At 38.3% G+C, this 27,709-nt stretch overlaps 1 protein-coding gene across 1 annotated transcript in view; it reads left to right on the forward strand.

The window, feature by feature from the left end:
• mtor (mechanistic target of rapamycin kinase) overlaps positions 1-27,709 on the forward strand; it is a 479,149-nt gene that overhangs the window by 337,319 nt on the left and 114,121 nt on the right. The window contains exons 33-37 of the mRNA XM_079827620.1: positions 11,159-11,236; positions 11,617-11,724; positions 14,349-14,474; positions 17,464-17,595; positions 21,014-21,129. Coding sequence (XP_079683746.1) covers positions 11,159-11,236; positions 11,617-11,724; positions 14,349-14,474; positions 17,464-17,595; positions 21,014-21,129 — 560 coding nt within the window. The remainder of the gene's footprint in view (positions 1-11,158; positions 11,237-11,616; positions 11,725-14,348; positions 14,475-17,463; positions 17,596-21,013; positions 21,130-27,709) is intronic.

Genomic DNA, 27,709 nt, shown 5'->3' on the forward strand with positions numbered 1-27,709 from the left:
ATACGCTGGATTTCTGTCAGGATCACTATCGTCAAAGTGATAGACAATTAGCATAGTTTAGATTGGCGGTATGGTTCTGTTCTGGGCAAGAACTCCCTGCTCATCCATGCAGCCTAGCATGGATAAGAGCAGAGAGAGCAGTGATAAACCCCCAAAACAAAACCAATGCTGATATCCCCCAATCACAACTAATAAAAAAGGCACAAGCATGCTGCCAATACCTGCATACGCCATAGCAACAAGCATGTTGCCAATACCCTCATAAGCCATGGCAACAAGCATGTTGCCAATAACCACATAAGCCATAGCAACAAGCATGTTGCCCTTACCCAGATGACCTAAACGAGTATATTGCCACTACCTACATAGGCCATAGCAACAAGCATGTTGCCAATATCCGCATAAGCCATAGCAACAAGCATGTTGCCCTTACCCAGATGACCTAAACGAGTATATTGCCACTACCTACATAGGCCATAGCAACAAGCATGTTGCCAAAATCCGCATAAGCCATAGCAACAAGCATGTTGCCAATAACCACATAGGCCATAGCAACAAGCATGTTGACAATACCTGAAGTTAAAGGGTTAGTTCACCCAAAAATGAAAATTATGTCATTAATTACTTACCCGCATGTCGTTCGACACCCGTAAGACCTCCGTTCATCTTCGGAACATAAATGAAGATATTTTAGTTGAAATCTGATGGCTCTGAAAGGCCTCCATTGGCACAATGGCACGGTTCACTCTCAAGACCCTTAAAAGGTACTAAAGACGTCGTTACAAAGTCCATCTCACTACAGTGGTTCTAAAATAACTTTATAAATCGGCGAGAATAGTTTTTGTGCGCAAAAAAACCCTAAATAACGACTTGCATAGTGATGACGATTTCAAAACAAGGCATCATGAAGCTTTGAAGCGTTATGAATCAATGAGCCGAATCATGATTCGGATCGCATGTCAAACCGCCAAACTGCTGAAATTTGGTGATTCAAACTGCTGATTCGACTCGCTGATTCATAACGCTACGACATGAGGGTAAGTAATTAATGACAGAATTTTCATTTTTGGGTGAACTAACCCTTTAAAAGCAACCCAGCATTTTTTCATGAATGGTATGCCATCTGAAAAAGGTTAAGATTGAGTTATGAAAATGAATCAGGCGCTGCTTGATATAGTTGTATGAGCAGTCCAAGTTCCAGTTCTTGAGTGATGAATGCTACCACCACCTGCTAGTGTGGACCGATATTCCTCTCATGCAGTGCAGCTGTGCATGCCTATTAGCTGTAGTCTTGTGGTAACCTTCATCTGTGCAAGCGGTCTTTAATAACTTTACTCAAAATGTGAAGATGTCTTTTCTTCTGGAATGGTGTTCCTTCTATGACACGAGAGATGACCACTGGGTAAAACATCCTTAACTGTGCCCCTGCAACAACAACTGCTCTGAGCTAGAGATGAGAGATGGAGATCTCAATATCCAAATTTCCTCTTCGCTTGGAAATACCTCATAACACTTAAGTAACCTCGGTGACAATTCACACAGACTTAGGAAACAACATGTCAGCAATAAAAGCAGAATGGTTTTGTGCAACAGCGTGATGCTGATACCTAGATGACTTGAATATCTAGAATTGCATAATTCGGAATCACTAGAACGAAGTATATATTGTTGAACGTGCACCCGCATTATCCCAAATGTTTCCAAAATGTTGAAGTCAAGAGAAATCCACCATCCCAACCAATGGAGTGGTCCGCTCACTGAGTCTCTTGTCAATGATGTCCTCTTTGTTATACTTGGTTGACGGAAACTCCTGTAGACTGGTTAATTCATCCTAATGTTAGCGGCAAATGTTGAGCACTGTAAATCCAATCTTATAGGCTGTATATGGAAGCGTACACCCCTAGCGTATGCACAAGTATGTTACTGTAACCAAATTGAAAATCATTGAATAATATCTATTGAGCGAAGCATACACCCCTAGCGGCAGCAAAATTTCCAAAAGTATGTTACTGTAACCAAATGGAAAATCATTGAATAAAATCTATTGGGGGAAGCGTACACCCCTATTAGCAGCAAAATTAGCAAAAACATGTTATTGTAACCAATTTGAATCATTGAATAGTGTGTATTGGGGAAGCGTACACCCCTAGCTGCAGCAAAATTAGCAAAAGCCTTTTATTTGAACCCAAACTTAAATTCTTAAATTCTGTCGGGGTGATTCCAACGCTGGAGGAGAAGACGACGACCCCCACGACTCCACACTGCGTCATGAGATCACCAAGCCACAATGTTTGTTAGTGTTGAAAAAGAGACCTCTGCCGTGAAACGTACCTGCTTTGTGTATTTAAGCAGAGCATGTTATTGATACTCTGGATAAGTTAAAGCCACAAGCATGTTGCTAACATTACATAGCATGTGCATTATGATTGTGTTTCCAATTGCAACTATAGCTTAAAGGTGAACTATGTAAGATTTTTGCAGTAAAATATCCAAAAACCACTAGGCCAGTGTTATATATTTTGTTCAGTTGAGTACTTAGAATATCCCAAATGTTTCCAACTATTTGTAAATCGTGAGAAATTTCTATTTTAAACCTATCCAAGTCTCCTGGTCTCTGCTTCAAGGAACAAAAGAAATTCACAACACTATGCCATAATAACAGTCCCGCTCTTCAATCGCTCCAGCGGTTCCTCAGCTCCACAACACTCGGTCCTGCTCTGCTTCATACTACGGTAATGTTAATAATCGCATCCATGAACATGATTTCTGCCCGAGACCTATCCTGACTCTTTTCCACCGGCTTTGAGGTAAAGACTACAAGTCCCAAGATTCTGCGCTAAAGCGTGGCATTTTAAATGCTTGTGCTTTGTAACAGACTCTCCACCAACACAACAGAGAAAGACCCTTGGTTACCCTGGAAACAATCAGATAAGAAGTTTTATGACTCAAAAGAATGTGGCCACAGGAAAAGTCCACATGGGAAAGAGAAACAGCCTGTAAAACACACGGTTTTGCCTCAAGGTATAGACAAACTGTCTATAAATGAACATGCAGCCCAGGACATTGTATGTACACATATAACTGTCTTGTAAAGTGTCCGTTGTATTGTCGTTTATGCATGTCTTATGAACAACTTACTATTTCATGTAACCTCATATATGTTGTGTCTCCTATCAAATTAATGCTCGCTTCACGACTTACACTTTCATGTATGTCACGTCCTCAAGGCAATATGTGTTTATTGCATTAATTAGAGTATAAATGGGCACAGACCCTTTGATTTTACGCTTGAAACAAAGAGCCATAAATTCTCCAGAGAAATTTCCCGCTTGGAAATCCCAACAATCTCATTGGTCAAGTCTACTTCAGGAGGGTGTGATCACTCCCAGACTCTTAAAAGAGAGATCTCAGATTCCCTCTCTCTCTTCTCTTCTCCCTGGCTGAAACAACACCTCATCTCGGCCAGGCGGCCTACTGGCCAGATAAGGCCTCCACACACAGCCTCACGTGTGTGTGTGGGACAGAAAGCCAAACGCCACTACTATTTGGGCCAGCAGGCCCAACTCACAGCTTGTCTATGCAAGTTCACCGTCATTCCTTCACTCAACACGGAAGTAAATGATCGCAACTGCAAAAACATCGGACGGAACCACCAAGACTTTCTCCTGCGGCCGTATATCTGGACGCCTTCCCAGGCAAATGCAAGTAATGTACTAAGAAATACAAGTCGCTGTGTAGTTAGCAAAACTGTAAAGTTTATCAAAGACGGTTCTTCCCAAGGTTTAGACTCGTTGCCTAACTTCATCCATCTGTTCTGACCCTTTTTCCTCCAGCCACTTTAACCTTACCTCGTCATGTATTTTGTGTATGTATGTTTCATGTTAGTTTTAGTCTTGTTCCGTGATTTAGTTATTAAAGTTTGTGCACAATATATGTTTGGTCCTGACTTCCTGCCTGCAAACAAATTGTCCCTTAAATGATCGATCTTGCTATGCGCTCTAAGCGCTTACATAAATTCAAAGAAATAATAATTTTTCTGTAGCCATGAAAAATACCCTTTTCTTAGAATTTATTAATAAATAATACTGAACGTTCATAGGAGGAACTGATTGATTGATTATAATATTAATGTAGCTACATCAAGTGAATCTATTTAACTGATTAAACTATCCATAATGAATCATAATGAGTAATCATAATGAGTTATGAATAATTATTAATAGTTTCCCTCAGATCTAATTCGCTACTGGCCTGGTCCTACCAGACTCTCGTACATTTCATTTGTACAGAGAGTCTGGCCACTCTCCGTTGACAAGCGTTTACTTCCTTGAAGGCGGGTACTCTGTTGAAATGTACAACTATTGGATCTGCCCAGAGCCACTCTGGATCTGCCATAACCAATCGCTAACGTTTGGTCGTGACATATTTCATGCGCCGTTCGCCTTTATTTCTCACATGGAAGTCCGTAAAAATAAATGTGCAGCCACCTCAGTGAAAAAAACCTTGTGCATTCGGATTGTGAATTATTCACTGTGGAGGGGAGAGTTTTGTGATCGGGAACGCACTGCTCACGTGGTCCATAACATGATTGTATACTGTAAATAAAATATAATATGCTTGGTATGATAAGAATAAATGCTGCCGTAAATAACGGCCCAATTCAAATGTTTACGTGCTTTTCTTCCTTTTATTTTTTTAGCGTGATGAAATGTATTGCTCTTGAAAATACTTGCCAGCATTTAAAGAAATACAAGTCTAGAAATGCATCCAAATTACAGTGAAGCGCAACAGTACGGTGCTCTGCAGTGGTCAAAAAGGATATAAACAGTGAATTCTGAAGTGATATATTCTTGAAAACTCAGAGATGTGGATTCGGACAGCAATTAAATTACCACACGACCTTGGTTTTTGTCAAAACCAGTAGGTAATTTGGCTGGGTGTTTTTATGCGGTTGGTGGGAGACGGACGGCAATAAAATCACTGACTAGCCCCTGTAAATGATGACAATACTTTCCGACCTCACGAGAAACAATTACCGTCCGAATAGGGCTTCAGCCAACTCCTTCACCACGAACGGAGCGAGCTGGAAAATCTAACTTTTCCCGGGACACAACATCATGGCCACCAAAAAAACTCAGCAAAGATTGTTCTTGCTCCGGCTTTAACTTCTGGATATTCGGCAGCGATGCCACAACAGATGAATGGCTTCGCTCGCATCTTTTCTCCGCCGCCATTACTGAACTACAACTCAAACTAGCACACAACATCAACGTCATCGTTCTCAGTCACTCCCTCTGTTCGCTGATTGGACCGGTAAAAATTTGTTTGGAGAAAACCTAAGACTATACCGCAGTCCCAGACGGAGTACTGAAGGAAAATGAAAATTGAGCAGAAGTACGTAGGAGGGCGGAGCCAGGCTAATTCGCTACATGGCTCAAAGCACTTTTGAGATTATTCCTCTGCTGTATGCCCAGCCTTGGCCCCTTCCAATACGCTCAGACCTCTTGTCCCAAGCAAACAGGGAAATATACCACCCTCACCCAGACAGGTTGGCCCTTTGTGCCTAGCCCGTGAGAGGACCAAGTTAAACAAATTGGGACTCCCCCCACGTGTTATTGCCACTATTAAGAGTGCTAGAGCCTTTTCAACACGTCCATTTATGACTGTAAGTAACATGTGTTTTGAGGGTTGTTGTGAAGGGCGCCGGCAGGTATCATATCAGTACTTATATCAGTTTTCTGATATTTCATGTTTTCTGCAAGACCTTATGGATGGTGGAAAAGTCTATTTAGCGGCTATCGCTGCATGCCTTGTTGGGTTTGGGGCGCTACGGTGGGGCAACACACCCCACTTATTCGTAGATTTATGAAGGGCACTCACCCTTCTCTTCCACTCACTAGAAGAGCGGGTCCAGAGTGGGACCTCTCCATGGTGCTGGAGGCTTTGTCTCAACAGCCTGTTCAGCCCTTGCATGGGAAATATTTCCCTTCAGCTTCTGTCTTTCAAGACAGCTCTGCTCCTGGCCTTGGTGTCAGCCAAACATGTCAGTATTTTGCGTGTACTCTCTGTTTATTCCTTGTGCACTAAATTCTCTCTTAGCGGAGATTAGGTTTTTCTCAGGCCCAACTCGACTTGTTTGCCAAAATGCTTCCCAGCGTTCACATGCAATGTGATTGAGCTCTCCGCCTTTCACCCCCTTCTTTTCTCTTCCACAGAGAATCAGAGATTGAGTGCTCTATGTTCTGTACATGCTTTGCAGGTTTACTTAGGACCAGCTCTTTCAGGAAAAGCGACCAGCTTTTCATTTCTTGGACTCCCCCACACACAGGGAAACCCATTTCTAAGCAACGCCTCTCTCATTGGCTTGTGGAAGCTATATCTTTGGTAGCTATGTCATCAGGACCACTGGTAGCTCATTCTGTCCTTTTACCCCTTTTCCACCAGATTGAACCAGGTGCTAGTTCAGAGCCAGTGCTAGTCCCAGTTCATAGTTGGTTCGACTGAGGAGCCTTCTAAGAACCGTTTGCTTTTCCACATGCTGAGAGCCACAACAGAGCCCGTCTTACATCACTGTATACGTCTCATCTTTCTCAGCAACGCTAGCGAGGCAGCAGGAAACACAAACACACCAGGCCTGTTCGAGATGCATCGCTGCTGCGCAGACCGATCCACGTATGATATAAAAAAAAACTGCATGAGTGAATCAAAAGCATAAGGAGTCGTATGCTCTCGCTGGACTCGTTGTCATATGGCGATTGGTCTGCACAGCACCGCTGCGAACAAGCCTTCCATCAACAATGCAAACGTTGCGTTACTATGAAATCACATGGCTTTACGATCCTACATCGCCATCAAAACACAACGAAAACACAGCAAATCCAACGCATTCATGCAGTTCGCCGTAATTTGTATAGACGGAGATTACAAATGAGCAGCAGCTGTTAGCTCCATTAGCTGCTATTTCAACAATGGCGGATCTCAAGTTTGTGTTCGTCTTGTTGACCCCGCCCCCAGTGCCTGACGTAATCGGTTCTTATTTCTAGCCCAGCAATGTTTTGGTGCTACTTAAGAACCACTTTTCCTGGCTCAAGGCTGGTGCTTTGGGTGTGGAAACACAAAGAACCGATTTGAAACTAGGTTCTGGCACCGAACTAGCACCAGCACTGCCTTGGTGGAAAAGGGGTATTTGTAGCCTCATGCTAAGCCCTCTACTTTGTGGTTTAATGCACCGCCTTCCCGGGTGAACGTCCTCTGGCTTTCAGGGCGTCGATGTGAGTGTATTGGGCAACCGGGGAGCTGTCCATATCTCCCATAGGTGGATCTCGAACACAAGATGATGAAAGAGAACAATAGGTTACTGTTCGTAACCATGGTTCTCTGAAACATTGAGTGGAGAGATCCACCAAGCTTGCCCCACTTGCTGCTCAAGAAGCGAATATGCTCACTGAGGAAAGGTAGAACTTGTGCTTTATGCACTTTGGTAAGGGGTGGTCCTTTACATGGCATTGATCATGCGCTCCTGTCTGTCAAGCCAGACTTGGTGCAATTAGATGCTTCTGCAGAGGTCAGGTACGGATGCCCTTCCCATAGGTAGATCTCTTCACTCAATGTTTCAGAGAACTAGGGTTACGAACAGTAACCTATTGATTGTTTTTAGAGACTGATGGCTGTCTTTTGCCTGAATAATTGGCCATTGTTGCGATAATAGTTTATGTATAACCTTCAAATGATTGCTTTTGGAGGCCAATTGCTGTATGAATTGGTCATCAATATAGCTATTGTTTTACGATAGCCTAGCGATGTAGCATCTGTTTAGATGTATGACACGACTGATTGTTCTGTGAACGACTGGCAATCAACGTTCTTTCCGTGTATGGAGACAAAAATTGTTCAAAAGCTGTAAAAAGGTCTCTTTTTGTATATAGCTAGGTTTTGTGTGAATTTAGTAATGAAAGCACTAAAATTGTGTGCACAGATTTTTTTTAAATGCCTTTTCTAGTCCACAGATCTTTTGTTACCAAGGGGCACTTCGGAGCTCCAAGTAGCCATTTTTTAAAAAGGCACTAGTCAGAGAAAATGAGAATGTCAAGAACCTAATTTTTTGTCAAATCATCCTCAAACTTGAAACATAGCTTCTTAAGACTTGTGGCTTTGTGCCCTATTTCTAGCTTTTGCATGCATCTTTATTATTATTTTTTTATGATAAAAATATATGTTAAAAAGCATGCTTAAGCATAAGAAAGTTAAGCAAAAAAAAACATTTGCATTCCATTAAACTTCAGTTTATCTAACTTTTTATTTTTTACTTATATTAATTCTGAAATGTATTCATTTATAATTGAGAATGAAGCTCAAATGTATTCTTTTTTTTTTTTTTCGAATGATACCACAACTATGCTCAGCTTTACCTCACTCCATCTTTTGCAGTGATTCTCATCTCAGCAGGGTAGAACAGGCCGTTGTGTACAACCTCACATTGTCTGAGTAGACATTGTACCTCATTGAAGACTACTCATTGTCTCATGACCTTTTGGGTGTAGTCCTTAACAGGGGCGGGGCCTGGGGTGGCACGGGCCACCCCCAAAATGTAATTGGCCACCCCAAGTGCCCCCCCACCCATCAGAGTCGGAAGGTAATATGTTGTTGGACTTGTCAGTATTAATTCTTTACAAGTAGTTCCAGCGGTTTTCTTAACTAAAACTAATATTTTACAGAGCATTGATTTTTTTTATATTTTATTGTATGCATGCAAGTGGCCACTGCACTCATCCCCCTGTTGTTGTTGTGGAGCGCCTCCGCACTGGGGAGGAACCACTCTACCATGACGTGCTGTTATCGGAGTAAATAGTGGGCGCAAACGGACGGCGAAGTGCGGTGGTTGGTTTCTCTACTTTAAAGCTTATAAAAAAACATTTGAGCACAAAAATAAACTAAAACTAAGCCAATTCAGGAGCTAGAAGACGCGAATGAGAAGTTGTGCGCGCTGTGAGAAGAGAGAGAGTGTGTGTGTGTGTGTGTGTGTGTGTGTGTGTGTGTGTGTGTGTGTGCGCTCATCCGAAGCGCGCAAACCCGCGTCTCAGATAGCGAGCAAATATTGAGTTCTCTTTAAAGTCTTCCGCCTAAACGGACAAATTCACACAAAAATTGTCAACATGATCGTCTTGAGTATTCTAGCAAACTAATATTCCTGCTGTCTGTGTTTTTAATGTTAATCAAACTACAAAAGACAAGGAAATCACTCACTGCTTTAGCTTTTATAACTTTAATAACAGTCTTTAATTTATACAGTCAAATAGGCAATGCAATGCAATTTTACATTTGATTACTGATATTCCATTTCTGAGAACTAATGTTAGATCTACCAGAAAAACCTGAAAAGCACTGTTTATTTTATAAGTATCTTTGCTCTGATTGTGTTTATTTGTGCTTTTGCATAGTTAGATTGTTTGTTTTTATTTTCTTTATTTTTATTTGACAGTAGTTATTTTTTCCCTGAATATAGCACATACAGACTGAACCATGAGTAATTTGAACAGTTAGACCCTATAGCCTAAATATTCACATAATAAATATGTATTACAGGCCCCCACTAATTATTCTAGAAATAAGTTAATTCAACGAAGGTAACCTCTTTTGCTGTATATTTTTGATGGTTTGAATGCATACTCTCCATGTTTTACCATTTATGAACTATCATTTATGTGCCCTATACCATCACCATTCATATCTATGCAACCAATAAATAAATTACTACTAAAGTACAAAATTGTTTACTAAAAACACATTTCTTTATGGATCTAGTCACTTAATTTTTCTCTCAAAATGCACCAGATTTATGCATTTAAATTTAAAATGAACAGTTTTCTTTTGGGGAGCAACCCCTAGCCTAGAGGGACCAATGTCTACCCAGCATAGTCTCAAAAAATCCTGTGGGAAACAAATATAATATATTTATAATGTAATATAAATATGAATAAACACTGCTACAGCTTCTTGTTGAGCTCAAAAGCTTTTCTACTCTTGTCAATTATGTTGGTCCATCTTGTTTACAACTATATACAATTATGATGGAAAAAAATCATGCTTGCATTGCATTTACCACAACCCATGTTCTTCTACTACTGTTGAGTTATTTGTTATTTCATATCAAATTTGAAGTTGCTCATTTTTAATTCATTTTCACTCATTATAATACGTTTTGTTATCAATAATATACAGTATTATTACCTCCAGTGTAGGGCTATTTATACTGGTTCACTGTTTACATGTATTTAAATGTGCCACCCCTCTCTGAGTCTGTGCCCCAGCCTGGCCTCCCCACGAAAAATTGTCTAGACCCGCCCCTGGTCCTTAAGCAGCTCAGATATGAAGTTGGGGATATACTTTCCCTCCTCACGTCTCTTTTTCTTGCAGCAGCGAGAATTCAGTTAATAGAGAATGAGCAGAGAGTTTAGACAAGTCCAGATTAAGAACACATAAAGCCCCGGGGCTATAGCAAAAACATAGTTCATGCATAACATGCAGAATTTTACTGTAAGATCATGACACAGGCAAAAAACATACTTTTATAACAAAAACAATAATAATATTAATAATAAACTATGGTATTTATATTGAAAAACTTCTTAAACGCATGAAAAACAGCCTTTATAAAAGTGGCTTATATTGACCAAAATTTAATATAAGGCTAATAATAGTAACATTAATAATAAATACCATAATGCCATATTCATACAGCGTTAGTTACTGCATGGTACATTTTGGTGTTGTGTGGCCTGAAAATCTTGTAATTACCGTTGTGTACAGTTTTACATTTCAACCCTTCATTTCACATGGTCGGAGCTATTCTGTCTGGTTTCATCTAGATTCTTACAGAGCCTTTAATGGGTGAAGCAGCTTGTGCTGGCGAAGTGGCGAGTGAGTGGCGAAAGCGAAAACGTTTTCTTATTGTATGCATACTTGTTTGCTTTGTCAGTGTCTTTGTGGTTTTTGGTTATTTTGCTGTTATAGGCTATAAGGCCCTTTGAAATCATTTGAAATTACAGTACTTCTGTCAACTGACTGAAATAACTGCAATGCAGTCAACAGACCTACTCCATAGATGAATAGAACATTCAGCAACATCATGGTATTATGTTGTGTGTTCATGTGATTTCAGTGCATCGACAAGGCCAGAGATCTACTGGATGCTGAGCTCACTGCCATGGCTGGAGAGAGTTACAGTAGAGCATATGGGGTAAGAACATATACCTCAGTCTCAATACAAGATTGGCTCAAGTCAAATAATCATTCAACACTAATCTTTATTTTAATAGCTCATAATCTGTTTTCATAAGAATGCATGTGATTACCACATGTGAGGTAAAGTTGAGACCATTTCATGAAAGAATATTACATTATTTCAGCTTAGTGAACACACACACAAACACATCCTCTCACATTTGGTGAGGTAATTGAACTTAATTTCTAATCTATGATTTTTCCTCCATTTCACTGCATTTTAATTTAATGTGATTCAAATGTTTAAAGAGTGCATACAAATTTTGAGTTCAGATACCATCTTATCTCTCTCTCTCTCTCTCTCTCTCTCTCCCTCACTCTCTCACACACACATAGGCCATGGTGTCATGTCAGATGCTGTCTGAGTTAGAGGAGGTGATCCAGTATAAACTGGTTCCTGAAAGGAGGGACATCATCAGGGAAACGTGGTGGGAGAGGCTGCAGGTAACAGCAGTGTTATTCCCCCCATACTTGTCAAGTCAAGTCGCACTTTATACAATACCGATTGTTTCAAAGCAGCTTTATAGTGATAACAGAAAAATATTAAATGATGAAAACAGTTCATTTCAGCTGTACAGCAGCTCTAAAAGAAACAGTGTTATTGTTCAGCTGAAGTCAGTTCAGTGTTGATTCAGTTCCATTGTAAAGATCATCAATTATTAAATGAGTTAATCTAATATATAAAGCAGTCATGCTGAAAACAGTGATGTTATCGTCCAGTTCAGTTCTCATCCAATAGTGCAGTGTCAGTGCAGTGCAAGTAAAAGAAGTATTCAGGGTTATATTTCTAAATGTATAAAATTTCAGATAAAAGTTACATAAACAAAGGGCTCATCAAACTGATCCAAAAGAATCCATCTGCTGCTGTTGTTGTTGTTGTGTTCCTTCATCAATAATTCTGCCCTGACCTGGCTGATGCTATATGTGAGAACATTTTGTGGTTGGCATGACATCAGCTCAGCAGGGTGCTTTGACGTACGTAGTGTGTCAGCATGCATTCCTTTTATATGCCATTGGGGAAAACCAAACCATTAACAGTGTGAACTAATGGTGCAGACTTTTCCATTCATAAACAAAGGCGAACTGATGTATCATTGACAAAGAAACGGTTAATTGGTCGGCTTCAGTCTAGGAGAATTACAGAACACTGATCAGTTGTATTAGTAAAGGTTAATGTACAGTCAGCTTTTCATCTATATCAGCTAAAGGTGCATGATTAATTGTTAAAAGATTGCAATCTCGAACCCCTACACAATCTTATTCCTAAATGGCAATGATTCCCCTGTGTCTGTTAAACCTTTTACAAATTAACACCTGAACATTCAAATCTGCATTGGCATACATTTACATTTACATTTAGTCATTTAGCAGACGCTTTTATCCAAAGCGACTTACAAATGAGAGCAATAGAAGCAACTACAACAGTCAGAGGCTACCGTATGCAAGTGCTGTAACAAGTCTCAGTTAATCTAACACAGAACACACAGGATTTTTTTTTTTTTTTTTAAATAAATTAGACAGACAGAAAAATGAATAGAATGTTAAGTGCTATTCTTGATTGGTCAGGTGCTGCTGGAAGAGATGCGTCTTTAGATGTTTTTTGAAAATGGCTACAGACTCGGCTGCTCGAATTGAGATAGGCAGGTCATTCCACCAGGTGGGGGCAGTCCAGGAAAAGGTCCGTGACAGTGATTTCATGCCTCTCTGGTATGGCACCACAAGGCGTCGTTCACTGGTAGAACGCAAACTCCTGGAGGGTGTGTATGTCTGAACAAGCGAGTTAAGGTAAATTGGTGCAGAGCCAGTGGTTGCTTTGAAGGCGAGTACCAGTGCCTTGAATTTGATGCGAGCGGCTATTGGTAGCCAGTGGAGTCTGATGAAGAGAGGCGTGACGTGCGCTCTCTTCGGCTCGTTAAAGATCACCCTCGCCGCTGCATTCTGGATCAGTTGCAAGGGTTTGATAGTGCATGCCGGAAGGCCCGCAAGAAGAGCATTACAGTAGTCCAGTCTGGAGAGAACAAGAGCTTGGACTAAGAGTTGTGTGGTCTGCTCTGATAGGAAGGCTCTAATCTTCCTAATGTTGTATAATGCAAATCTGCAGGACCGGGTTGTTGCAGTAATGTGGTCAGTGAATTTTAGCTGATCATCGATCACAACTCCAAGATTCCTGGCTGTCCTGGACGGAGTTATGGTTGATGATCCTAGCTGAATGGAGAGATTGTGATGAAGTGCTGGGTTGGCTGAGACCACAAGCAGTTCAGTCTTTGCAAGGTTGAGTTGCAGGTGATGCTCCTTCATCCAGGCAGAAATGTCTGTTAGGCAGGCAGCAATACGAACACCATAGAAAGTACTGGGATAAAAGTTGATAGTTCGAATGAAAAAAAACTGATGTCTATGGTAGCGATCAAAATAGAGCAAATCACCTTTTGAAAGTGGCGCTTTAAATAATGATTGTATTGATTGCATCGATTACATCGCTACGCCGCTTGGTGGCGTAATTCCTTTAAGAGATTGGTTCAAAAGCTCTGATTCGTCCAGTAATAAAACGAGTGAAGTCATTAAATCATTAATTCAAGCTGATTTTTTTTTTAAATAATTCATTCAAATGAATAAAAACACTTTTAAATAGACTGCAGCAATTAAAAAAATTTCCGAACCTGTTATTTTGTTTGGTTATAGTTTTTGTTTAGTTTATTTTTTTAATCGTGATCTCTATCAGAATCGTGCAGTTCTAATCTCAGTTTACCCAACCCTAAATGTCATTTGTAGAAGCAGTTTATTCTGGCCAAGGACTGCCCATTTCATAACCTCAACACTAACCCATTTTTTTTTTGTCAGTAGTCAAGTCTGGCTATGTAGGCTATGTTCCCACTATTGGGAAGAGCAATAGACTTCTACGTAAGTCTACATCTTTCTGACAACAAATGTTCTTAAATTAAAGGCAAACACACCATTTTTAGAGCTGTCAGCTGCTATATTTCTTATTTAATTGAAATGTCTAATCTAACCAACCCAAGCTTCAGCGTAGTTTATAAATGTAAGTGATAAAAATTGGTTTGTTTTTCCAGGGTTGCCAGCGTATTGTGGAGGACTGGCAGAGGATCTTGATGGTGCGCTCCCTGGTCATTAGTCCACATGAGGACATGAGGACGTGGTTGAAGTATGCTAGCCTTTGTGGAAAAAGTGGAAGACTAGTAAGAACAACAGTGTCACATCCAATCACAAGCTTAGAACAGAACTGTTTTGTGTAACACGTAAACCATCGTTGCTTAAACCTCAAATTCACCTCTTAGTTTTTACCTCTTAATCGGATTGAGGGCGCATTCGTCCTTAAGCTTTATTTGTTTAAATTAGCTCAAATGACTGTCAGATGTAAGTAATTACCTTGACAAACTATACATCATTTAAAAGATCTTAGAGTCAAGCTTCCATTTTTTACCTCTGTTTTATTCTCAAAGTCTTAGTGACAGTAATTTGTTAATATGTGTCAGGAGTTATGAATATGAAAACCGCATCGGTACTGTTTGATTGTAATATGAGCCTCAGCTGCTCTCATTCATAAAAAACTCCTCTATTCTCGTCACGAAGACTCGCGACAAATCAACATCCCTCAGGGCTTTTAGTTCAAAAGTGTGAAGATGAGGAGAAATATTTGATAGATTCTCATATGTCTGTGTTTCTAAACAGAGGAGTATTTTTTTATTCAATACTTCCTCAAAATGCGCAGATGTAGCCTAATCATGATGGAGACTCTTATGTGTTGTTTTCAATTCATACTGGCAGCCGGAGGGCGCTCTGTGCACATGTAGTCCATATATGGTACAGACAGATGAAGAAGATACCATGTGCCATAATAGAAGTCCATAATAAAAGCTTCCTGAGATCGTTAAAGATGCAAATAGAGACATTTGAAGACAATAAACACACAATCGCGACGATGTATGGTTTGTCTGTGTTCTTTATACCATGTTGGCTGTATTCGTAATAGATTATATTTATAATGCAATACTATTCGATATAACTTCTATAAATATGCAGAATATTGTAAAATGATATATTTTCTGTCAGATTGTTTGATCCTAAGCCAAATGAGAGCACAGAAGGTTATTTAAAACATCCCACTTGTGATATAAAGTAATTTTGGAGAAAAAACATGGTTTTAATCTTTATTGTATTTTGATTGTGTGCTAAGCTAACATGCTAGCTAGCCAATGCACCTGCCACCTGGGCGAATACGTTATTTTTGTTAATAATTTTAAATAGACTGAAATGAAAAACCAACTGAAATGTTTCTATTGTCAACAACGGCATTTGAGGCACTTTAGAAGGTGAAGTGAGAAGTTTGATCATAAATGTGGTTTGAATAGAACAGTTTGAATAGATAGTCGTCCGTGATTACAATGAAGACAAAAGAATAAGATAACTAGAGCCATAACCTGGCCAGAGGGGTGTGAAAGTGTTCTGGGGAGACTGAAACTGAATGGGCAGTTTGCACCTCAAAACAATAGAGACAATAAACTGAATGGTAGCTCAGAAGAGATGGCAATAAACATCAGTTAACATTTTAGAGAAATCTCAAAATAAAATCATATGACATGATCTTGAAAAACATTTAATAAAATTCAGAGTTTTAGACTTATCATCTTCAGATTTGAAATATAAAATGGTCAGACATGTGGCTTCAGCTGTAGTGCACTTCTAGATTGCTAAAATGGCAACTTCAATTTTATTTTCATAAAGATATTTCATACAAATATATTTCTAATAACTTTACAAAACTTTGAAGCTTATTATAGCTATTTTTGATTATGAAAATAATTATATTTTGAATTTACAGTAAACTGCAAAGTGTCTGCTTTCAAATGATGCCATACTTATGATTTTAGTGCAAAGGAATCATTAACTATAACGGTTTTAGTCTGATTATGCCATTTCTTAGGATTTTTTCAAAAGCAGGGGTGCAGGCTAACAGGTTAAATATCTTCCAGAAAATGGCACTGAACACAAAAGTTATGTTTGTTTTGTATCTATGTGTATGCCTACGTTTGTCTTGTCTCATGTTTAAATAACTACTGACTCTCCTGAGCTTTGGTGTGAAAGTTTACAAACAAGGAAATATTATAGTTTTAAACAATGGGCCCCTGTATCTTAGTAGCATAAAATCGTCTTTTATTAGGGCCTGAGCACCGATGGTGTGAGGACCCTATTGTAATTGCTCAGTCTATTAAATTATTCTTCTCTGAAATGAATCGCATTTTTGAGGGCCTGAACATGCTCAAACTCATGAAACTTGGCAGACGCATCAGAAGTGGTAACAATTGGAATGGAACCCTGACCCCTTGCCTAACTGTCTACTAATACTCTGTGAGTTAGTTGACATGTAGGTGAAACATTACTTATAGACATGAGATTATCTAAAGGGGACCATCAAAATAAAGTGTAACACTGTTTTTATTAAGTTTATATTAACTTTGCATTCAAATGCTCTGAAATTAAATAACAATATATTCAAGGCAATAGAACACAACATATGTTTTAATATTTGCACTATATTATAAATGCATTTTTTTCTTGTCTGGTTATTGATGTCTTAAATATTTATGAATGCTTATGAATATGAATTCTCTCCAAAAATGTTTAGAATCTTAAGAAGCCATTTTCTCCAAAACAAGTTTTTATGACAGCTTAATGTAATTTAATGGCATTTAGTTTGCGGATGTTTGTCATCTTATTTTTATCGTTACACCAGTTTGAAGAAATAAGCAGTGACTTAGCTTTTTCATTTAGTTATGGAGTTCCAAAACTGACATAAAGCATTTTCTTGAAGCACCCCCATGAGATTTTAAGTTAATTTAGCAACAATTTAACATTTGCATGTTCACTGTTCTGTGATGTCAGTTAATGGTTACATGACATTTAGTAAATGTTTATTTTTATTGTTTTTATTTTAAAACTATTTATTTACAATATTATTATGCAGCCCTGTATATTTATTTGATTTTTTACATTTTTCATGACAACCCCCTGCAGCTTTCACACAAACCTGTTTTAGAAACATCATAAATATAAGATCAATATTACAACTTAGCCTGATTAACTAACATAGTTTAGCAAATTACAATAACATATTCCTAAAACTGTTTGTTGCTGAGATTCAATGTCAAATATTTGTGTGTTCCTCAGGCACTAGCCCATAAGACCCTTGTTCTCCTACTCGGTGTGGATCCCTCCAAACAGCTCGACCATCCCCTGCCCACCGCCCACCCTCATGTCACCTACGCTTATATGAAGTACATGTGGAAGAGCACTCGCAAGGTAAACACTCACAGCGCACTGAATCAATGCCCCTGGGAAGTATTTCCAGTCATGTACAGTCAAGTACAGATTTTGTCTGCTTGAATGTGGAAAAACAAAAGTGGTCTGCAATATCTGGAGGAAGCCATCCATTAGCTTTCCATTAATCTTAAAAGCAGTTGCTTATCTGGCAAATTCAGTCCTGGAAATACATGTTTAACTACTATCTAAATAAAAGTCAGTGGCATATTCCTGGCAAAAGACTGGCAGAGATAAAGCTGTTCTCAATGTGTACATGAGCGTTCAAATAGGCGATAAGTTTATTTATAAATCGCATATTTGATGTTTAAAAAACTGCATTCTCACCTAAAAAAATATTACTTGAATTTAAGAATAATGCTGTTTAGAATGAATAGATGCAGTCCACACCACATTACAATGCTGTAAGGACATTTCAAGCTTTTAAACTATTTTTACACACTATGTCCACCAGTTCCACTTCCATATAAATGTAACTAAACTTAAAAAATGTAGCTCCACATAAATATTACAAATTCAAGTAATAGCAGGAGATAAAGCTCTACCTCTTCTTAAAGGGTTAGTTCACCCAAAAATGAAAATTAGACCATGATTTACTCACCCTCAAGTCATCCTAGGTGTATATGACATTCTTCTTTCAGACGAATAAAATCAGAGTTATAGTAAAATGTCCTGGCTTTTCCAAGCTTTATAATGGCAGTGACTTTAGGTAATTTCTGAAGTTCATAAAAGGCCTTCTGAAGTGAAGTGGTGCGTTTGTGTAAGAAAAATATCCATATTTAAAACTTTATAGACAAAATAATTAGCTTCCGGCGTCAGCGGTACGCAAGTTGACTTGCGCTAAAAGAGTAATCCCTGACGCGATGTACAGGAGCATCACAAGCTTTGACACCTCAAAGAAGGCCTTTATTAACCCCCCGGAGCTGTGTGGAGCAGTTCTATGATGGATGGATTCACTTTTATGGACTTCAAAAATGACCCAACAAGTCACTTCCATTATAAAGCTTGGAAGAGCCAGGACATTTTTAATATAACTCAGATTTTATTCGTCTGAAAGAAGAATGTTATATACACCCTAGGATGACTTGAAGGGTGAGTTAAAGGGTGAACTAACCCTTTAACTTAAGCTTGAAAAATGCTTACTTCTTGTTGGGGTTCTGATTAGCAAGAAAGGGTTTTTGTGTTGCACCACAGGACTTAATATAATTGGTGATAGAATAGTAGATTTATGTAGATTCATGATTGATCAGTCATCATAATCCGATTTTTTTTTTTTTAAATATACTCTAAATAATGTAAAAATTAACATTTTTATCCACATTGTTCATTTTGAAAATATGTATTTTACAGTTAATTGTGAAGACTTTGAACGCAGGAAATGCTTAAAGGGGTCATGAACTGGCTTTTAAAAATTTGTATACTGTTGTCTGAGGTCATCTAATGGCGTTTGCGTGTTTTTTACATTAAAAAACATCATAATCAATAAGAAATATGCTATTTTCTACCCTGGTTTTGAGCCTCTTTCATGGAACGCTCGGTTTTTATGGGCATGCCGCACTGAAGACTTGGAAGTAAACGCCCACTGCTATGATTGGATAAGCTTTGCATATTATAATGAGCTCCGCTCCCCCGTGAGTACACATGAGGAATTGCTTTGAAAGCGTGTGGGAAAACGGTAATCGGAATAATGATTCGCCCACTGGGCTTGCAAAATGTCTTTATCAAACAAACACAATGATTTATCCCTCATCCACCCACAATTAATTGGAATGTTATTTTTTATTACTTGGCCCACCCGATCGGTGGATATAACCACAAACCTTGCATCACTAACACACACAGACGCACGCACACGCCTCACTGCATAGTCAGACAAATCAGCATGATCAAAACTTCCGCAATTTTATTTTTCCTTCAAATATCAAGTCAAGAGTGTGAACAACGCAAATCAAGAAAGGAATGTTATTTCACTATTTAAGATTCACCGGCCTGCCGACGGGCTTACGTTTTGGTAGCCCATCTGGAAAACACTAGCCCTGGGACGTTGGGCTTTGCGAGCCCTGGCCCATACATGTTCTAGTCTGATCCCGAATCGCAGTATAATGAACCAACAACACCTCATATAAAGGATTCTCCAGCCTGTGACAGCGTGCTAAGTTATGTACAGTTAGACACGTACACATAATCAATAGATATCAAACGATCTGTAACAATGCAATACTATCACATATAAAACACATTTTTTACTCACATAAGTGTGTTGCTTCATTCATTCATGTAATCTCATCCTGTCTGTAAATCCAGTCTCTTGTTTTCAAACGAATCCATGGTGAAATGAAGGAACAAACTCTTCCCCACGTGAGCTGGATCTTCATTAAAAATAAAGTTCAACCATGCATTCATATTAGAATCCGAAGGAAGCTTTTGCAGCGACTGTGTTCTTCCACAACAAAGTGCAATATCTTGCTATCTTCGGCATGTTTATTGCTCAGTAGCGCGATCCGTTGCTCTACGAAGGCCCATGTTATTTATGTTATATTTCTTGCACAAGTCGGTGGGCGGGGCTACAGAATCAGGTGTACTTCTTCTGTTGAGGCAGCGTTTCACCACACTCTAACGTCACAGCCTGGCACATTCTGAGATTGAGCGTTTGTTTGGCCTGGTGTCAATAAAATCTTTTCTTTGACAAACAAGGAAGTTTTCAGCTCCGAAACTTACAGGATATCCTTATATCACGATGAACTTTTATATATCAAAGGCTGAATGAAAAGTTGATTTCTTAATTCATGACCCCTTAAAAGAACTACAACACAATTTGAATAGGCAAGTTTGTTAATGCAACATTTTTTTTGCTTTTGGCTGTTCTGCCAAATGATATAAATTTAAGAGGAAAAATCGTAGCTTTTAATGATAGTATAATTATGTCACGTCAGTGTCCCATAATACAGCTTATGTTATGTCTGCGAGAATTTACGTAAGTCCCAGGCACTGAATATCACAGACCAAACCTGAGAGCCAGTTCCTGTCCGCAGTACAGCTATCAGCCTCATTTGAAATATTCCTGTAAAGATATGAGAAACAAGTATACAAAATCACTAAAACATATTGCATTGTGAATTGCACATTAATAGAAATCCCAAAACACAATTGACTAGTTGTTTGTTGTAGAATGAACTGCTCAAATTTTAAGTATTGAATGTGTATTACTCAAGGAAAATATCTACATAATGCAATGACCAGCTTATTGAAGTCTCTAGAAAATCAGCTCTTGTGGGATAGTGGCTAATGCTCATTTCTGGCAACTAGCAAGTTACTGGTTTAAGCATGAGCCATTACTGTTGTTTCAGAGATTTACTTTCATGATATATTCAGGCATTTGTTCCATCCTCATCTCTCTCAGATTGATGCATTCCAGCATATGCAGCACTTTGTGCAGGGGATGCAACAGCAAGCACAACATGCCATCGCAGCTGATGACCAACAGCACAAACTGGAGCTGCACAAACTAATGGCACGGTACGTACAACTCACAACCATATGTTAAACCTTTATTTAAAAAATACAAATACAAAACTTATTTAATAACAAATATAACTATCAATATTTGAAAATCATTTGTTAATTTAAGTAATTTATTTTCTTGTAATTGATTTATAATTAAACTATATTGATTTTGAGATTATTGTATTAAATACATTTGAACAAAATTGGAAGAGAAGAAATTAAACAATACATTTCAATTTTACAAATGCACCCATAATGATACCAGTACTCTCAACCGCACCCAATACCACTTTATGGCAACACATCTTCGGATGCGGAGCCTCGCCATGCACACCGCCAAGCGAAAAGGGGTCTCGCGCTCTCAACGCGCACGACCGTAATGACTTCATTTTTGCCACGCTTAATCTATGAATAGTCAAAACCCATACAGAATGCTGCTAAAAATAGATCAGATACATGCGATGCATACTTGCCTTGCATTATGATCATTGTATTAAACTTGAGCGTTCACTGAAGCAACTTTAGCCATTATAGACATATTTATTCAAATTCGAGTCAATGGACAGCACAGGAACAATAAGTCAAACCTAATAGCCTATTATAAACAGATTTTCAATTAAAAGTTAGTCCACATAAGTCAGCACGTTAAGGTATTGTTGTTTGTTACCACGGCAACCACTTGCGTGCCCGGTTTGAACACACATCTCGTGTATGAAAAGTATCTGCACACATGACGGGCGGCAAAACCGCAAGAAAAGCTTGTCGTGTACTGACAACTATACATTATTTAACCATATTTTCTAATCTTTATGGTGTTGATATAGCAACTGTTCAAGTGCAAAGTAAATTTCTTTCATAATGTTTCTCCTTTTATCCGATATAAAATTTCATACCGTATTGTCCCGGTATGAACCATAAGCAATATAACCGGTAGTATAACAAGCCTAAGCAAGGCAGCAAGCTTAATTGTTATACTAGTTTGACATGACATGGAAGAAAACGGAAAAGTTTTGTGTAAGCTTTCAAAATCCTCCATCACCTTGCTCATCTTCCGAGTGGAGATTTCTCTGAAGCCTCTGCGCACGTGAGCAACAGAGAAAACCTGCTGCAGCTATACATTTCAAGATATAACATTAAAACGACAGTAATTTAAACATAGCCTTTGTAAAAAATATAAAGCAAAACATTAAATGTTCAAAAAAAAAATGTAAACGACTAGTATGTTCCAAGTTCCAAGTCCTAGCAGCAGCACTAACGTTTAATCAACTAGTCGGCTAGTCTCGCACATCCCTAGCTCAGTGTCACACATTGTAGATGAAAACAGATACAGGCTCATAGCTGATAATGCAGATCACTTTTCCGAAAAAGGCTTAGTCTTTAGTACTGTACTAACATATGATAACATTTAATTTCAGTTGTTCTGCTAATGTTGTGTGGTACTGAAATCCACTGAATGTGTTACAGGTTACATTTATGTGAAATGGGCAGCAGTGCCATGTTTGTTTAGGAAAACACCAAGTTGAATGTTAAATTGTCAGCAACAGCATCAAGTGTATATTTACTTAGCTACAGTCTGAAAGTGAAAAACATCTGATGAAAATAAAACATTGTTAGAATAACTGTAATGGTATTATTAAGTACTCATATCGGTACTTGGTATTGGCAAGTACCCAAATGTAAGTACTTGTACCTGGTCTGAAAAAAAGTGGTTTATATGCATCCTAGTTACGATGTATTCAATTTAATATTGACAAAACTGTAAAATCTGAAGTGTGTTTTTGCAGCAATTGGAAAAGTAGACGTTTGCCACTACATCCTCACAATAACCTATAAAAATAGAACATTTCATTATTTTCTCTTTTTTTACTTTTAGTTCAACAACTCAAGTTACATTAACTCCACAACAAAACCTTAACCCTCTGAGGTTGATGATCACGCTGGCGTGACCGTCTCAATTTTTTTCTTATCAGTGCCAAAGAGACTCAAATAACTCTGTAGATTTTTATCATTCAGGCAAGTGTCATACATCATTATCTGTTAAGTTTCTACTTTTATTTGTGTATACTCACTAAATAAAGAAAACAAACATGATGCAGAAATGCAGCCTCTGTTAATGAGGTTAATTCTGATCTTCAGAAAATGAACTTTAACTTAGTGAATACTTGTCACACAAACATGAGACATGTATCTAAAGAAACGGTGAAATGTCATGTAAATCAAATCGAAAACAAATATTCTCTGTTTATGTAATCTGTTTGCCAGCCTCTTCATTAAGTGTTAATGCGACCATGCCCACAGAGTGAATTCTTTTGAAAGTCAAATACTGTATATCCTAGCCCACATCAACTCGAATAAACACATCAAGTTTAGTGCATGTACTTTACATTGTTTTGAGACGCTGTGAGGAATAATCATGGAATAATTTACCTCAGAAGAAAAGCTGTTTAATTTCAAATAGCAATGGATCCAGCCCCCGGATTGTGAGGTAAATTTATTCTGTTAGTGTCTGTCAATATTTTTAATGTGAATCCTGCTGCAACATAAAATGTCATAGACAGAAGACTGTTTAGACAAGATTTCTTTGGCCCGTTTTGGACAGATTAGGAAGTGTTTACTGTTAAATAGCCTAGTGTCAAATCAATAAAGCTTTTGGTCGCAAATTTCTGCTCAGATGCTATAAAAACAGTACCAGTCAAATGTTTTGTTTACAATACTTGTTGTAGCCATTAAAATGTATTTTGTTATTTGGATTTAATAAATAAGAAGCAGATATAGCAGACAATAGCCTATAATCCTACATAGCCTACATAAGGGCCCGGCGCAATCATTCATTGCAGGTGAACTGGGGTGCGTCTCATAAATGAACCGAAACAGTCTATAGGCTACTTGCCTCACAGACATGATATTTTGGAGTATTGTGTGTATCTGATAGTTTACAAAATCAAATTATTCAGAACATGTTTTCCATTGAAAATAATGGGAAAAAGGGTCCCAATCAACCTGAATTCACACTATACTCTTTGAAATTATAATTGCATTGCATTATGTTGTTTTAAACCCCAAATATTTTACTTATAACATTCATCATTACCAATTATTCAGTTATTTGTATTTACTGAATACTGAATTGTGTTCAATGTCACAATATTACTTGGTTTTTTTTTTAGCATGAGACTTCTTTCAAAATCATTAAAAATAGTAATATAAAATCTTTTGATAATGTAAGATAATTAAAATTATCTTTGTTTGTTGCTCTCTGTTGTCACATTGCCTTTGGCTCTCACTTAATATTCTAAATAAACTACAAAAATATATATTTCTTTTGTAAAAATTTTAAAGAGTTTCCTCTCTGTCACATACCTGACTCAAAGGCTCATTAATTAGGCTGCTCATTATGCGGTTCTTTTGTTCTCTCAGAGGTGATTCACAGCATTATTCATGATTGTTTACGCCTCTTCGCATATGGGCTTTGTAAAGAAAAGGTGTCTTACAAAATTTTAATCAATTTATTGTTTTTTTTGTGAATGAGTAGGCACAATGATTCTCACATCAGTTTGAAGCAAAAACTCTAGGCAACAGCACCCATTTGTCAAAAGTCTTGTGGACACATATCTATTGTGTGTTGTAGCCTTATTTCAGTGTCTAAGATGTTTTGTTTTTTCAGAAACTACGCATAAACGTTATTCTCTCAGAAATAAAAGTAAATACATACATGTAGCTCACATATTATGGTAGCTCAGTTTGTGCTGAATACAGTTTAATGCATTCACAATTTTGCCATTAATATGTTTATAAGCAACTGAAAAAAGCGCAAATGTCAGAGCATGTCAACTTCTAAAGGGCCTCTAAACTGTGGAAATCTGTAGGGGTTAACCTGCATCTGGTAATAACATTGTCCTTTGAAAAGTTCACTGCTACTGTTATACATGTAACAAATTAGGTGTCCTCCAGTTAATCGGCCATTGATCTTTATTGGCCCATATTAATCTTAATCTTGTGATTTGCATTACAACAAAATTCCAAGGGCAAACCCTGCCTCACACCTTATTCTAACGATTTAATTGGTCATGTCAATCACATTGCTGATTGCCTATGCAAACAAACACTAACCCCTAATCCTAACCTGAAGTGTTGTTAGCCCGTCCTGATAGATAGCATTGCTGTTTGTCTGTAATGTCTAGTGTTTTGGTTTTGTTTCATGTTCTTATTCATGTTCAATGTCATGTTTCCTGGTTTGTCATGTGATTCCAATGTGCCCTCATGTGATCATGTCATGTGCTTGCCTAGTGTCTTGTGTCTTGTTGTCATTGGTTCATTGTCCTGATTGTTTTCAGGTGTTCCTTGTTAGTCATCAGTCTCAGTGTATTTAAGCCCTTATGTTTGCCATGCGTCTTTGTCTAGTATTGTTCCTGTAACCTGTTGTGTGAGTTTGTCAAGTTTACTTGTGGTTCATGTTCAAGTCTGTTTTAGTCAAGTCATGCTAAGTTCAGGCCAAGTCATCGTTGGATTCTGTTTACATCACCTTATTTAAATAAAACTGCACTTGGGTTCATCTACAACTTGCCTCCAGTGGAATCCGTTACATTGTCTCAATCAGATCAATACAAAAAATTATAAATTGTTCTGAACTGAATCCATAAAGTATGACCTTTTCTTGACAAATGACTGCATGATTGAGTTGACCAAGGAAACCTGCTGGGTGGCAGGGTTTGTGCCTAATGATTTTCAGGAAAAATCATGAACAGAAAAAACTAAAGCATTAACTCTAAAATGGCATTTTGTTTGTGTGTGTATGAACGAACAGTTACCCTAATAATTTGATGACTGGCTGTAATTTGTGAAAAAGTTTATCCATCTTCTAGGTCGCTAATAAATAAAATGAATCCATACAGCTAAAAGTAATCCATACAACTACAGTGGGTTAATAAATGTCTTCTGTAGCGAACCGATGGGTTTTTTTAAGAAAAATATCCATGCTTAACTTTATAAACTATAATCACCGGCTTCTGGCAACAACCATATACATGTTCACGAGGTGACAATAGACGCCTCTCACGAAAACCATGTAACTCTCTCATGTACGTGTGTATGGTCGTTGGGCACTATTCAATGCCATTACAAAGCTGGGAAGATCAAAGATATTGTAATATAATTCCGACTGTGTTTGGCTTAAAGAAAAAAGTCATATACACCTATAATGGCTTGAGGTCAAGTAAATTATGGGATAATTTTCATTTTTGGGGGGAAAATATCGATATGAATTACTTTATTTGACACTTCAGTTTTCTAAAGACATATCTCTCATGTGTGTGGGATGTATTCACTGAGTTTCGGTTTATTTTTGAAACGCGTTTCAGAAAGAAGCTCACAGAGACTGAGACGGCAGAAGCCCTGTTTTTTTTCTTTATTTCACAAAAACACAAAGTTTTGTCCTTATTGTGAGTGTACACAAACAAAAGTAGACCCTTTACCGTTTCAAATGATGTATTACTCATTTGACAAAAATGACGGAGTATTTTAAGTTGTCTCTGCTGTTATGAGGGAAAAGTCCAGCAATCAAATCAAATCAAATCAAATCAAATCAAATCACTTTATTGTCACACAGCCATGTACACAAGTGCAACAGCAGGTGAAATTCTTGGTGCAGTTCCGAGCAACATAGCAGTCATGACATGTACAACATTTAAAGCAGCATCAGATTACACATCTGATGCGCCCACAATTACTCACAGCACAGTAAACACTACAATAAATAATTTACACAATGTGAGTGTAGTTCTCACAGCTTTAACCAATATACACATACTTACAATATACATATACTTTAAACAATATACACTAAACATACATTAAACAGTATACATTAAGCTATAATAATAATAATATACAATGTACAGTATCCATTATTATTCACAGTAGAGATCCAATGTACAATAGGTGCTATATGATAAATGATAAATAATAAATTATAATAAATGTGTATATAATGTGTGTGTATCTACAGTGGGTTGTGCTGAGTGATATTCTGTCCAGTGTGTGTTATGATCCTGATGGATCAAGAGTTCAGGAGTCTAATTGCTTGTGGGAAGAAGCTGTTCTGGAGTCGGCTGGTGCGTGTTCTGATGCTGCGGTACCGTCTGCCTGATGGCAGCAGTGAGAGCAGCCCATGGCTCGGGTGGCTAGAGTCTCTGATGATCCTCTGAGCTCTCTTCACACATCGCCTGGCGTAAATGTCCTGGAGGGAGGGAAGCTCACCTCCGATGATGCAGCTGGCCGTGCGCACTACCCTTTGCAGGGCTTTTCGGCTGCGGGCGGTACTGTTGCCGTACCAGGTGGTGATGCAGCCAGTCAGCAGGCTCTCTATGGTGCTGCTGTAGAACCGTGTGAGGATGTGGCGGCTCATTCCAAACCTCCTCAGCCGTCGCAGGAAGAAAAGGCGCTGATGAGCCTTCTTCACAACGGCCTCGGAGTGGACGGACCATGAGAGTTCCTCTGTGATGTGGACACCAAGGAACTTGAAGCTGCTGACTCTCTCCACCGGTGCTCCATCGATGGTGATGGGGCGGTGTTCTCTCTCATTCCTCCTGAAGTC

Source organism: Gobio gobio (assembly GCF_949357685.1).
Source record: "Gobio gobio genome assembly, chromosome: 10".
In the NCBI taxonomy this organism is placed as follows: domain Eukaryota; kingdom Metazoa; phylum Chordata; class Actinopteri; order Cypriniformes; family Gobionidae; genus Gobio; species Gobio gobio.